This window comes from Leuresthes tenuis, unplaced genomic scaffold (genome assembly GCF_036924035.1).
Source record: "Leuresthes tenuis unplaced genomic scaffold, fLeuTen1.0.hap1 SCAF_9, whole genome shotgun sequence".
Lineage (NCBI taxonomy): Eukaryota > Metazoa > Chordata > Actinopteri > Atheriniformes > Atherinopsidae > Leuresthes > Leuresthes tenuis.
Window position 1 is genome coordinate 20,194,633 of NW_027325363.1, and position 14,615 is coordinate 20,209,247.

Below are 14,615 nucleotides of genomic sequence, written 5' to 3' on the forward strand. Positions count from 1 at the left end.
CTCTTTTTCTAACTGTGTATTACCTGTCCTCCAACGTCTCCAATGGTGAGGACAGCTTGGTCAGGGTGAGAGGGATCCGTCCAGTAGTCCAGACACCAAGGAACAAACCTCAAACCCTAGAGAATATAACCAGAGTAAACAAGAAGGCATGAATACTGACACTTCTCACGTTACAATGTATGACACTTCATGTACAGACTGCACCTGTAAATGACAGTCGTGACAGAAACACTGGAACAAACAGACTCCCCAAAAAAGCATTCTCAAAGAACACATTGAACTTTTTCAGAGGAGAATTATAGCTACTTGGTTGTTACCTGAAGTTTAAACTTGCAGCTGAAGTCCTGTTCAGACAGTGTGTCATAAAAACAGACCTCTTTACATGTGAAAGCCACAGCTATCTGAGAACAAGAAACAATTTCTTAAAGGAAACAATGAAAAACTGAAATCCTGATAATGTGATATGATTAATTATTACAACTAAAACAGGACAATTAAAAGAGGCAATTCAAAGTAATGATTAATAATTGATGGTCTTACTACAAACGAACATTTCTCCTTTTTAATTTACGCAAAAGCTTCATCTCTGCAATGCAATTAAAAGGACCCAATGATCAATAATTAATTGATTGAGTGAAATAACTGCCTGCCTGTTTGAATTACAATATTTGCTCCAACAACTGTGACTACTTATTCATTCAAACGCATCTCTATGAATACAGATAACAGGAGGCAGCCATAGGACCGTGTCTCCACAACCATGCACTGCAGCAACAACAAAAACTTATCGATTTTTGGCAACGCAACATTTAAAAAAGTTGCCAGATAACCTTGTGCACGTTGTGCAAAACCACCAAGTCTGTGACCCAGAGGTCTTTGGGAGTGACGGTGCTGTTTTGCAGACGATGTGTGCGCAGAATGGACAAGTCCTCCCCATCCCGCAGCACCACTGTTCCTCCCTTGCTCACCGTCAGATACTGGCTTGAACTCTGCAGGTACAACACCTGGGGAGACCAGAGGATATCACAGCACTGGGACAGATAAACAGATTAGCCAGACAATCATAAAGATTCTTACCCTCACAGCAGCTTTAATAAAGCTATGCAAGTTAATTATGGAAGTTGAGTTGGGGCTTTTAAAAAACAACCTAAAACATTTATTATATAATTTACTTCCTCGACTTGCTTGCTATTCTATAACAATAAAACCACACTTCAATAAGTCCATTAAACATGAGCTCCTCCCTAAATCTGCCTCTTATTGGGCACGAGTGAATAAAATTGAGCGAGCCACATTCTGTGCTGCAGCCAATAAAACAATGGAGAATTAATGAATTGCAGGATTTTATTGGCTTAGTTGCAAGATTAAAACTGAGATCTGGAATGAAAAAAGGCTGGAGTTGAATGCATCTGAACAGAGGATGTAATGAAATAAAGGTTTATTATTACTTTCGAACAGAAGCAAGAGCGTAGATGCTGTGTCAGAGTTATTACTGCACACTGTTTTTCCACCACAGTCGACTGAAAGCTTTGATCTCTGGATTAGCCTTTTTTGCATTTTTCTGAAATTACCAATATTCTAATAGCCTATTAAAAATACCACAGGTAAGTCACTGATGCAATGTATCCAGCTATTTCTTTCAACCGATTCACTAAATGAAGCATATCATTTTACAATCTCTTTCAGTTGAAGTGACAGAATTTGCCATTCAGTTTTAATTGCGTCTGCTTGCCCAATGACATCACACTGAAGCTAAATAACTTTTTGGGGAAATGGACAGCCTTAAAGACGTGAGCAACTTTGAGAGAGACGACATCATTACAGCCACCAAACTGAGTCAGGGCATCTTTGAAACGGCAAGTTACTGCATCTGGGGGGCATCTCACAATAATCGAAGGAGGGACATACAAATTTCAGACTTACTGTTGATTTATGCTTTGAGGTTATGGCATTATCGATGGAAACAATAACACTGTCATTGTCAAGTATTACCTGTTAAAGCTGTTGTCTGTTAGAAAAGAGTGACCAGTTTATAACCCAAGCACACACAGAGAAAGAATTTATATTAATTTGGTTTAGCATTTCATTAAATGAAAAACTAACATTTTTTCCTCCTTTAACTCCTGTTTGGTCTTCACTGAGACCTGAGAGAAACATCTCGTCCCTGCACTGCCAAACAATCTGATGACGAGCTTGTTGCTTGGCGTTAGGGTTTTTTTTTTCTTTTAGATTAAAAACAGCCACTACCTGATACAGACACTGAACCAAATGAGTTAAGTTGCAGCGTGTAGAACAAAAAGAAACACACTACAACGTTCTGTCATAGTGAGCCTGTACTGTCACGAGTAGCTTTGCCACTAGAAGCAAGCCCTTTGATCTTAGCAAAACATTTACTATAGTGGAATAAAAATTGATTTGTGCAGCTATAAGTACTTTTTTTATATATATTTTCAGTGTCTATATCTGTAGTAACAGTCATGTATAGAAATTTTTATACTACTTTTACTATAAGTGACATTATTTTGCATGGTTCTTTTAGGGGTCAAACCATTCCAACCATGCAGAAAACAACTGACACAACATTCTGACACTCTGACATACTCAGAATTGAAAGATTAAAGTGGTGAGCCTTCGCTTTATCCACAACAGTAGGCACTTTATACCAGCTCCTTCATTTGCATATTAATTGATAGATGTTAAGGCAGTCCAGAACCATTTATCTCAAAAGAGGTGTGTCATTTTGATGAGCAAGACCCTAATACCTTTAAACGTTTCCCTGCACAATGTTTAGTAATGTGGATTTCCCTCCAGTCAGCAGAGTTTTGCATTCTGAAGTAAGTGAATGTGAGAATGTTTTTATGTACAGATGCTTAAAATGGGCAACATGTTCAGGCCACCAAGCCTTGGAGATTTCAGTGACCTTTTTACCTTTTGAACAGCATCTCGATGCGGACAGGTCAGAGTGCGCGGTGACTTCCAGCGAGGCCCACCAATGGCTCTGCTGTGCTTAACTTTATCAGACAGCTCGAGCAACAGAAAGGAGCACAGCCCTCGCCAATCAATACGTCCATCTTCCTTCAAGCCATCGGTCCCTAGAAGGAGGCCGCGATGCTCCTGAGTGACAACCACACCATCAAACAGCAGGCCATATTCCTCCTTGGACCCAAGGCCAACTGATGTCCAAGCAAGATCAATGAATTCAGCTTTGGACAGAGAGCGAGCTGCACCAGAGGAATCCTGCACACAAGATGAACACGATCACAGCACAAAGTGATGCAAGACTTTTCTCTTGTTTCTACAGCATTTCTAATGAGATCCTGGTGTGGTTCTGCATGATACTGACATGCTCTGAAATGTATATTTTAACCCCTCTATTTTAGTGTTTCACATCTAAATTAAGCGTGCCCTAATGAGGCTTTTAATAAACTGACTAAAAATCAGACTTACAAGGAAAAGGCTCTGTAATCTTTTATAGTCCTTGGTGTTCATCCTGCTTTCAAGCTGTGCCACCTCCATCCTCGTTCCCATGGTTACAGCTCAGACCTGTCAATCAATCACCAACATACAGTACAAGGTCACAGACGTAAAGTCTGTGAATGGTTTGTGCAGAAGTCTCAGTCAAATAGTACATTCGCCTGCATTTCAAGGTGTAGCATTGAAAAAAAAGGATCCCCCAGCTTGAGTAATCCCTTAGTAACCCTCAAAATCTATTTCACAGCAGGCTGTCGTGTCATAATGGTCATAAAGCTGGATCACAGCAGCAGACTTCTTTTTTTTCCTTTTCGCTCAATACAAACAGGCCTGTGTTGAACAGCGTGCAAAGGTCTTTCATTTTCCCCCAACTCGATGGCTTTTGAAGGTGGGTGAATAGGTCTCCAAATAATGTCTCAGACATGGTTTGAGCACGCAGCAGGTTGCCAAGGCTTGACAAGTCTCTGTTACGTCAGCTTGTGTCAAAGAGGAAGAAATCAGATCCACGATACACGTAATAACAGTGCAAGAGAAAGGTGGGATTTGTTCAATTAGCCTCTGCTACAAGTAAAAGCATTTCTGAGGGGAGATGTGAAACAATTGTTTCTTTTCAGCATTTTGTAAAAAATTTCAAAGGGCAATAAAGGGACAGCAAACACTATCAGTTTCATATTTAGCCTGAAACAAACGTTCATGAGAACAATTCACTGGATCTGGCACAAACTGCACTGCAATTTAGATGACAGGGTGTGTAATGAAAGGGAGAGAAAAAAAAATGAAAATCAATGCTTTGCTGCAGCTATTGTTTTATATGAATGTGATTAACTGCAGAGTGATCCTGAAATGATACTTTAATATTCATCTCCGACAACAACAACTGGACTGAAACAGATATGTTCCTGCAACTGTAATAAATGAGGAGCGTGTCGATACTCTCGGCACAATTTGTTCATGTTTTGTTTATGAGTGTGATAACTTTTAATCAACCACATTCTGGCTTGTTTTGTAGCGATCTGCTGGCATCCGTCTGACTGTGACTGCACAAGCAATTCTGAGCGGCATTTTGAGCTGCTGCTTTACCTATACTGTTGTTTGAATTAAACCTATCTGACACATCATGGGACGGCTGTAGCTCAGGAGGAAGAGCCATTTACCATTTAGATCTTGTTGTAATGTCACAGAGAGACCGTCTTTAAATCATAGAAATGTGCTTCTCAGCAAATACGACCCACTTACCGAGCTTCTCTTTCTTATTTCTGGGTAGCCACTTCAGGTGAAGTCAGTCCTAATCAAAATGGGGTTGCTTTGTTAATTTGCAGGACTTATTAGATTTGCAAGTAAACTGTCCAAAAAAAACATTCCAGCTCAAGACAGTAAATGCGAAAAAACTGGTTCTTGGCACACAGATGAATGTACACACACACACACACACAAATACATAATTCAATCTAGGCAGTTTTCAATCATGAAGTTTAAACAGTAGATATTAACACAGACTCACACTTAACAACAAATCCAAACTCACCAAGACAGCCAATTTAATGTTGTCAGTCCACATTAACTGTCCCGGAGTCCCCATACTCCATGGTGCTGAAACACACACATATACCTTTTTTAACAACTCCTAAGTGTATGGTTGGCCTGCTTTGGACTTGTCGGTAGGAAATTCAGCTGATTTCAGTCCCTGCTTTGTGTCCATGCAGAGGTTTGTCCAAGCCAGCGACGCTAAGAAGCAATCAATGCTTCGTAGACAACAACCCCCCAGCTGCAGCATACATACCCCCACAGAGAATTAACTAACTGTTCCCAGTAGCCCCGACAGTGGCATGGGCCACAAACACACACACACACAATACTTTATTATCTCTCACTCTTTAAGACTCAGGCTAAGTTTCCTGGCAACCAAGTAGTCAAAAAGAGTTGTGTTTGTGAGTCCAGGCGCTTTTCTCTGTATGTGCCACAATGAGCGTGCACGCTTGTGTGTGTATTATTTCTATTCAGAGATTAGGCACTGGAGAGAACATAATCTGTGTGAGGTACAACAACTCCCCAACAAACCTGCATATACGCAGTCGCCAAAGCAACAACACAAGAGTTTACAAGAGGAGTAGACTTTTACGTCCACTCATAAACCCTGAGGTGAACCTGAAGTTTCGTAAATAATAAAACAGCGCCACTCGCATGCCTTAGAGATGGCATCCTGGGGGTCAGTCGCTGCTGTGCACATACGCAACAAAAGTAAGAGTAAAGAAGTAACTAAGGGGTTTGTTGAACTCAAACAAAGAGATTGACAGCATCAGCATGACAGTAAGCTTGAATGCACACAAAAACTATACATCCAGCATAGATACTCACATCCACCTTCCTGTCTCAGTGACCATGACAAATTTCCGTGTGTCTTAATGGTCTGGAATAACTTGAATTAGATGATTACTGCGGCCGTCAACAGTGACAGGATCAGAAAATTAGGTCTCAGCAATTTCAATTATAAAGCTTCAAAAATTAAGACTATCACAATTGGATTACAGCAGTGCGCGCAGGAGCCGGTGCGGAACCCAAAATAGGCCAGCATAAATCCACCATGGAAAATCCACTATTATACAGGGAGAAGAATGAAGTTGCTGGAATGGGGGGAGAGGGAGGGGGGGTTGGCAAGGATCTTAGCGCTTGAAGGAGAGAGGTGCAGTCGAAGAAAAGAGAATGCAAGGGCAAGTGAGCGGAAATGAAGCACTTTCATTCTTTCAAATCTGAAGAGAGACCCACTTTCAAAAATCCATTTAAAAAATCTTTAATTCGCAGTAAAAAGTGTTTTTCACTCTCCGTGACTCTTTTCAAAGAGTTCAAGGAATTCCAGGTCTAGTGGCTTTTACTGGTTGAAAAATGTGATAAAGATTGTAGTGAAAATTACAGAGTATGAAAAAGTGATTATAATCAGAACATCTACAGTTGTACGATTTTCCTCAAACCAAATCTGCCCATTTCAGTTTTTTTCCACTTGCATGTGCATACAACTCCATCCATACACCAGCACATCACTTTCTGAGACTTCATTGATGTCAACGTGCTGGCAGAAACACCTCCTGGAGGACCTCTGACAAGGCGAAAAATCAAAAACAGGGTTGCTGGCTGTTATGTTTAAAATCCACTAGCAGAGGATGAAGTTGAAATAAATCTTAACTCCAGTAAAGAAATGGAAAAAAATCAAGAGAAAAATGTGATGCAGTGAACACACATCTCCAGTATAGACATCTAAAATAAACTTTATCCCCTACTGTTTCATTTGAAAAGTCAGGTTCTTTTATACGGCACAAGGTCAGACCTTCATATTCACATGACTGCAATCCAACTAGTTCGTAACTGAAAGAAAAGGAAAAACAACACAGCTGGTGACTTACTGCTCCCCTGAGTGGTTGGTGTTTATGGTGCGCTGGGGTGAAGCAGCGCTGCCAACAATAAAACAGGACGAATAAAGAAGTGAACACAGTCTGCATTCCTAATTCCCATATGCTTTTCTCTCCAAACCTTGATTTCATGACCCATATTGAACCAGTCTGACAATAATGTGTACTGACGGTCACAAGTTGGACTAAAATGTACAAATTCCATCAAAAAACCAAGAGAAATAGTTCTAATCAAGTAATCACAAATTTGCCATGTCAAAATCTCTATTTCTCAGGGTCCAGGTTCTCAGATGTGTGCCTTTACTGCCCATCTGTTTCACATAATGGTAAATTAACTCTTTTTGCACTGATGGTCTGAAAACACAACGACTTTTGGAAAAAAGCTTCGTCGTGGTGGAAGTTTTCCACCACTATTCTCTGATAAACTGACATCCAACTGAAAAATATCTGGCATATTTATCAATAGTGAAATTAATTGCTCGCTGCAGCCACAGGCAAACTGTCAAAATGGTTGAAGAAACGAAAAAAACAATAAAATCCATTTCAAACCAACAGCAAACAGCCCGGAACGGAGAACTTGTGTAAATGAGCGCCATCTTAAGAGTCCGATAAAGTAATGACATAGACAAAAGGAAACCTGCTGTTCCCTCAAAAGATCAGAATTACAAATTAGTCAGCCCAAAATGCTGAAATGTTTCCAAATCATAATGCCTCATTTCTTCTCGAATAAAGACACTGCAGTGTTTGTGAGAGTGTGGCTGCTGCAGAACAGTCCTGAAAGCATACAGTATGGTGTTGGTCTGGTGGGTGAGCCGGCTTGGCGCTGACGAACGCATTTATCCCTCTGGAAACAACCGTGACAGAGACACAAGGACACACGTGTCAATCACACGGCAAAGAAACCGTGACGACAATATTAAGATGGATCCAGGAAACACTTTGATCTGGCTGTAATGGAGAATGTCAGGCTTCAGAGAACACAAGCCAGCATGAATCCACAAGAAATGGGTCAAGGGAATTATTGGTGGATTTGATAGAAGCAGGGCCTGTGATCAAACAACCATTTACATGGTGCTGACAGTGAATATGTGTATTCTCATATGTGAGCGTACAGTCATTTACTGTGTTGGCGACACGTGGGCGTATGTGAAGAAGAAAAGGTTGAACATTGAGAAGACGGAAAGGGTGAAAAAAAAAATGTAAAACCCATGAAACAGACGGTAAATTAGAAACAGTGTTGTACTTTCCATCTTTGAAGTAAGTCTTTAGAGTGTCACTGAAGTTCTTTGAGAAATTCATAAACTCTTTCTTCTGCTGTTCCAGTGCCTAACCATTAAGTACAGACAGCCTCTCAGCTCCGCTTATTTCACAGAGCCTGGTTTTGTGTATAGGTATTTTTTTCTACCTAATGTATCCACTTACCCGTCTGTTCTGATACTGGTAATTCCTGAAGATAGCATCAACTGTGTCAGTTCCTTGGTGGCACTAGTAATCTCTCTGTGGATGACAAGCAGAAGTAGGTGTGTTATAAAATATATATAATAAATATATATATATATATGTCAAAATCTGTCTGTTATTATCAGGCAGTGATATCCTGAAACTGCAGGTCCTTTGATCCTTCGCTTTGTCTCCCTTTCCTTCCCACTACACACAAACTTGTTTTCGCCTTGAACTGTTTCTCCCTGTGTATGCGCTTAAAATCTGACATTTCATAAATTTATTTTCTCTGCATTCCCTTTGGATCAATATCACTTCTAAGCCCTCCTTAAAGCAACTTAAGGAGTGACTCGATGAAAGAATTGAATTTGATAGAGATAATGGGACAAGTAGATAAAACATCTCTGACTTTCTCCCTGTGGTGTGTGTGCGTGTGTGTGTGGGTGTGTGTGTGTGTGTGTGTGTAGTGTAGTGGAGAGGGATCTTAAATGGCACACATTTAACATTCAACTCTCCCACAGAAATGTAACATTCAAAGAAATTTTGTGGGAAATAATTAAGTCAGTATTTGTGCAGATTTGTGGAGCACCATATAATTATTTTCAATTAGCATGCAGAACAATTATTACAGTCATTTGTCAATAGTCGAGTGAGCACAACATGTCCTGATCTCTAAAAAGACATTTACAGCATTTTTTCAACATCATAGCTTTTACCAAGATTTTAGACTTGCCTGCCAGGGTTTAACCCCCGACATTCTTCAGTAAAGACAGTTGAAATCTTTCAAATCATCTCGTTTTAAACTTTACAAATAGTCTCAATCCTCAAACATCTGTAAGTCATGGGCTCCTTTCATCAGCCATAGAGTAAGTAAAAATATATATATATAAATCACATGACTGATGCTCACAAAGCAGGAGAGGGTTACGGGTTACCTTTATAAGAAGACAGGTGAGGAACATTGAGATCAAGCTGAGGTCTGGATGAATAAAAAAAAAATCAGAGAGCATTGCTCATAGGGTTAATAGGGAGGCAGATCAAAACCCAAACACTGCCGACTCTGGAGTGGTAGCGTTCTGTTCTGCCGTGCAGCTACACTTGCCCACAGATATGCATTGCTGGAGAGTCATCAGCACAAAACCTTTCTTACGTCCTCACTACAAAATTCTGCTTAGATGTTCTGAATTCAACAAGCCTGTGAAGACCACGAGATGTGGCGTGAAGTTGATCATCGGATTCAAGAATAGCTCACGTTGCTTTAAACACACTAAAAACACACACAAAAATTCCTATTAACATAATCCATAAAATTTCAAAGACAATCATGATGCATACAAATGAAAATCAGTGTCTTTCTTTGGATTTTTTTATCAAGAATTTTGACTGAAACTTTCCAGCAGAATTTAACCTGATTTATCTTGCAGGGACACAAGCATATTCAAACACAGAACTCTTGACTTTCATAGTCCGTAGTAAAAGCCTAGTCTAGAAAGCCAGTGGCGCCATTTCAGAGCTTGGGGTCTTTCTGTTCAACTCCTGGAACTCAAGCTTTTGTCTGCCAGTCATGAAGTCTGAAAACACCAAGAGGATGAGAAAAACACAAATCTCAAACTCCTCGGTGATGAGCACATACACGCTCATGCAAATGGCTCCGTGGGACACTGAAGCAGAAGCAATCACTAAGGGTGAAGCAAATATCTTCATCACAAATGTAGAAAAAGTGCGGAGTGTGTGTGTGTGAACATGTGTGCACGCACTTTAAAATATTAGAGTTGAGTTTGTTAAGTGAAGACAAGATTAAGGTGGAACTTGCGATGCGCCATGCTGGAGGTACATTTAAAATTCAGCCAAACTCTGTGTGTGTGTATGTCTGTGTGTGTGAATTCATTACTACCATCAATCACTGTACTCGGCAAAAGGAATTCAATTACAGGCAGAGACAAGTGAACGTCTGAAAACAGGAGGAGTTGATTTGTAGGGAAACAGCGCCTCCCAGTGGATAATTGTGCTAATGTAATATCAGCTGGGCCACCACAGAAGCTGAGGTGTACGGCATCCCAGTTGGTTTTTAAGTAAAATGCCTTTTATTTTGGTCATTTATCATTTATCCACTGTAACTCCAATGTTGTTTCATTTGTACGTTAGTCCCATTTGGAATGATACTCTTCCTTTCTCCTTTTAATTGCAACTTACCTTCCACATCATCTCTCTGGCCATGGAAACTAAAGGCCAACAACAGCTGATGTTTTAAGGTCTTCCTCTCCAGTATTTTCATGCTACTGTGCATTTACTGAGTTGCTTTATCTTGTAAAATAGCAAATACAAGGTGAGAGGAAAGCCAGTACAAGAAGGGTGGTAGCCTGTATGAAATGTAAGCAAACTAGTAAAAGGGAACTTTTACCTTTATAGCGGCTGCTATCCAGGTGTGTGCTGCTGATAACTTAACTGTCACATTCACCCACTCTTACAGCACTCTACACAGAGCTTTTTGTTCTAATCATTCACACACATTCATACACCGACGGACGCATCGGTAGGCAACGTGGGGTCCAGTGTCTTGTCACTTCGACATGTGGTCCGGAGTCAAATCACCGACCTTCCGATTGGTGGGAGACTGCTCTTCCTCCCGAGCTACAGCTTAATGCATATCAGGATCTTGTGTCTGTCTGAAAAATAATACACCCAAAAAAACCTACCACATCAAATGAAGAAGACTCTACTGTGAAGAGCTGTGTCAAGTCCTCTCATCTGTGTTCTCCTCGTAAACTGCAGTTCAGTGAAGTCTGATATTTTGGTATCAAATAGCTTTTCTACAGTTCAGTTTTTAAGATCTGCTTGTGAGTTTTTCCTTTTTTGATAAGAAATATCATTGAATAATCAAGCGTAACAGCCAAAAAACTAAGATAATTGTGGAACTGAGCTGTGACATGAGGCCTGACACTGTAGAAACAGTTATTTAGAACTGTCTGAATGAGGTACAGCCATGACTCCGAAAAACGATGGGATTGTGGGTATTGTGAAAATTAAAATAAGTTTTAGTGTTTTGAAAGCCCATATTTAACTTAGAATAATGCATATCATGATATATTGTTTTAACATAAGCAAACATATGAAATGTTGAGGGTGAGAATCCACACAATGAAGGTAACTGGGTAACTGGCAGCAGGTCACTTATGTAATTATGTATAAAGGGAGGATTCTAGAGTCTTTCAGAAGTAAACTAAAGTGGGTCTGGACAAGATTTGCATGTAAATCTGTTCTTCTCTGTCTCTGTAATTCTGCTAACAAACAAGCCAAACCAACAACATACCCTTCGTGAATGAAATATATAATCAATACATAATACTGCTCACCATCTGCACGGCAACATGATGAAACAGTGAAGTGTGTTCAGCCAGAGGCTTCTTCAACTCTGCTTCAACACAGAACAAATCAGGAGGTTGTTCCTGCCAACAGATTACTAATACACAACCACAGCTCATAATGATAAAAGAAAAGGACTGCGACTTTATCATTTCTGCTTGGGTTTAATGAATTATTCTTTTCTTTAATTTTCATTTCATACACTTTCAGACTTTGCTCTGTGAATTCTCCTGAAGTACAGACGGAGTACATGAAAAAGTCAGGGAAACTGAATTTTGACCAGACATTAATGTTCATGGTTCACAGTATCTTTGAAAGGTCACAAAGATCGTGGTCGACACCAAAAGCCCAAAAATATTGAAGCTGATATGCACATATTACACTGCCAATTTAACAAGTAGCGGTGGCAGCCATGTTGAATTGTTTGCCACTCGGGGGGGCTGTCAATTCAAGCGCTTAAGGTGTGTCTAGATACAACAGCGACATGAGTTCATACGCTCTATTGTGTACAACTGATATCAAAAGGGGCAGACCCTGAGAAAGAAAGCCTCCATGTCCTAAAATGATCTGCTTGATTGGAGGTGAAAATGACAAGAAGATTAAAAGGGTCACTCTACTGTTTCTCTGTTATTTTGATCAAAGCATGTCACAGACATTTCAGTAAAACCTCTGAAAATTGTGTCAGCTTGTGGGGGGGGGGCTTTGTGATATATATAAAAACAGCATTAATACTGAAGAAATATAAAAAAGGAGACGCTGGACTGCAGGGGAGCTTAAACCTTACATTAAGTAAGAATGGTAACACTTTTCCCTTTAAACAACTCCAGAAAAATGTATCCTTATTTATCAAATGCTTACTAAATGCTGTTACAGCTTACAGTGTTGGTAAACACTGTAAGCCCTGTCTCAAATTTTTGAGATGTGCATCAAATGCAGTTTTTTTTTTTTTTTTGCCAGAAGATTTTGTTGTAATCTTTCAGGGACTGCCTGTAGTGGACAGAGAAAAGGATGATATGCAGTAAAAGGACTCTGTCAGACCTGAACCTGGGCTGCAGTACAAGCTGTGCACGCCCTTGGGTGACACCCAAGTGTTCAATTCTCATTCACATTTTGTGCAATTCCCCAACAACCTTGGAAACAGCGTTGCTTTTGTTCATATGAGTTTGACTGTGTATTTTACCAAATGATTTTACTACAGAAAGTCCAGATGCACAAAGAAAACATTCGCTAAACACTCAATCATAGCCGTAACTTTTCACTGTACTTAGTTATCGCTCATTCCTTATCAATTCTGCTTTTTCCTCATCACTATTCTACTACATCGTAAACCTTCAGATATTACACAACGATCTGCATACAGCATTTAACGCCCATAACAAGCTCTGCATTTAGGTCTCCTTCTCCTTTGACAAAAGCTGGCCTTGTTTACTAAATAATTTACCCATCTTTTTTTATGTCCGTGGAAACTCTGCCTGCTTCACCTGGTTAAGAACAGGGTAAAACACAATGTACAGACAGCCGGGGCGGTGTCAGCTTCATTCTTCACTTCTTCCGTGGTCATTCTTGACTAATCAATGGTGCGTGTGCTTGTCCGCTGATGCCAGTTTCACTGCAATCAATCACTCATGGAGACTGACACAATGAGGCTAGACAAGGATCTGAAGTAGAAGGGAGCAACACAGGTGAATAAGCAAGGGAGGATAGATGGTAGTAGAGAGAAATAAATGGGCGTGGGATTAAAAAAAAGCATCACATGTACAAAGAAATGCACCATGTAACGGTTAGGATTTATCAGCCTCTTAAGTTCGACGTGTTTAAATGCTTCCTAATAATTGTGTTTCTATTACAGCTCAAACTCTGAATCTTTTACCACCAAAAATATCCTTTCAGCTGTCGACATGATCACGAACAACAGCATACATTGCCAGAAAAGAAAACTACGGCTGCAATACACATATAATAAGCATCTATTATTGTTTTTGTTTCTACCTCAGTTTGGTCAGAATGGAGCGGTGCAGTGTTAAAATAGGTCGCATCGTTTAGGCAGCAGCACACACATGAAAACACACATCATTCCTGACAGGACCGCTGCTTCCTCAGCTGTTGTTTGATGCACAGTAGCTTACAAAGGGAAAACAAAGAAGCAGTGCATGAAAAACTAAGTGCAGCCCCATGAGTCAATAGCTTTCAGAACAGCATTTAGCAGCAGGAACTTGAAATAACTGTTTGGGTTTTTTTTGACAGACTGATATGATGTTATTAGTTTGTCAAATTGCTTGGGAGGATTTTTGACCCACAGTTCATAAACCTTTGCTTCAGCGCCTGTGGGTTTCTGATTGTACTATCATGAGCTTGAACACATTACACGCTGAGGCCTGTAGGGTGTGACATGCAACACTTGGGTTTTTTACACTTTCTCAAAGCATTGCACAGTCTGACTTTGATGTGAACCTGTTGGGATGTCCACTCAAGGTAAGCTGTGGCGAATGTTGTCCACGTGTGAATAATCTTTCTTAATGTAGAGTGATGGTCTCCAAATTGTTTAGACGTGGTCTTATAACCCTTCCCAGATTGATGGGCAACACCAATTGCTCTTTTAGATCATCGCTGATGTCTTTCCTCCTTGGCACGCATGTTAACACAGACCTGAATGCTCCAGACCAGCAAACTGACAAAACTTCTGCTTTTGTAGAGGCGCTGATCATCATTTAATCAAATGCACGTGGTTAGCAGCGCCTGGCTGCTACCTACCATCTTAATTCCTATTTTTTTGTACAATAAATTACATTCACCATGCACTTCTGATTATAAAAGCATCTCTGAATGATAAAATTATGTGCTCTTTTGTCACACTACATGTACATATGTATAAAAAAAAGTGTCAGGACTGAATTAGAACTTGAACTCAAATGCATGACTCGGAGGACAAAGTACAAATGA

At 40.1% G+C, this 14,615-nt stretch overlaps 1 protein-coding gene across 1 annotated transcript in view; it reads right to left on the reverse strand.

Moving 5' to 3' along the window:
- The window catches only part of LOC140313642 (cilia- and flagella-associated protein 337-like), a 28,368-nt gene extending 23,580 nt beyond the window's left edge, over positions 1 to 4,788 (reverse strand). Inside the window, exons 1-6 of the mRNA XM_072391641.1 lie at positions 4,708 to 4,788; positions 3,448 to 3,543; positions 2,929 to 3,237; positions 831 to 1,004; positions 318 to 401; positions 24 to 116 (exon numbers count right to left, since the gene is read on the reverse strand). Of these exons, the coding sequence (XP_072247742.1) occupies positions 24 to 116; positions 318 to 401; positions 831 to 1,004; positions 2,929 to 3,237; positions 3,448 to 3,528 (741 nt within the window). The 5' untranslated portion in view covers positions 3,529 to 3,543; positions 4,708 to 4,788. The remainder of the gene's footprint in view (positions 1 to 23; positions 117 to 317; positions 402 to 830; positions 1,005 to 2,928; positions 3,238 to 3,447; positions 3,544 to 4,707) is intronic.
- Between the last annotated feature and the right edge of the window lie 9,827 nt (positions 4,789 to 14,615).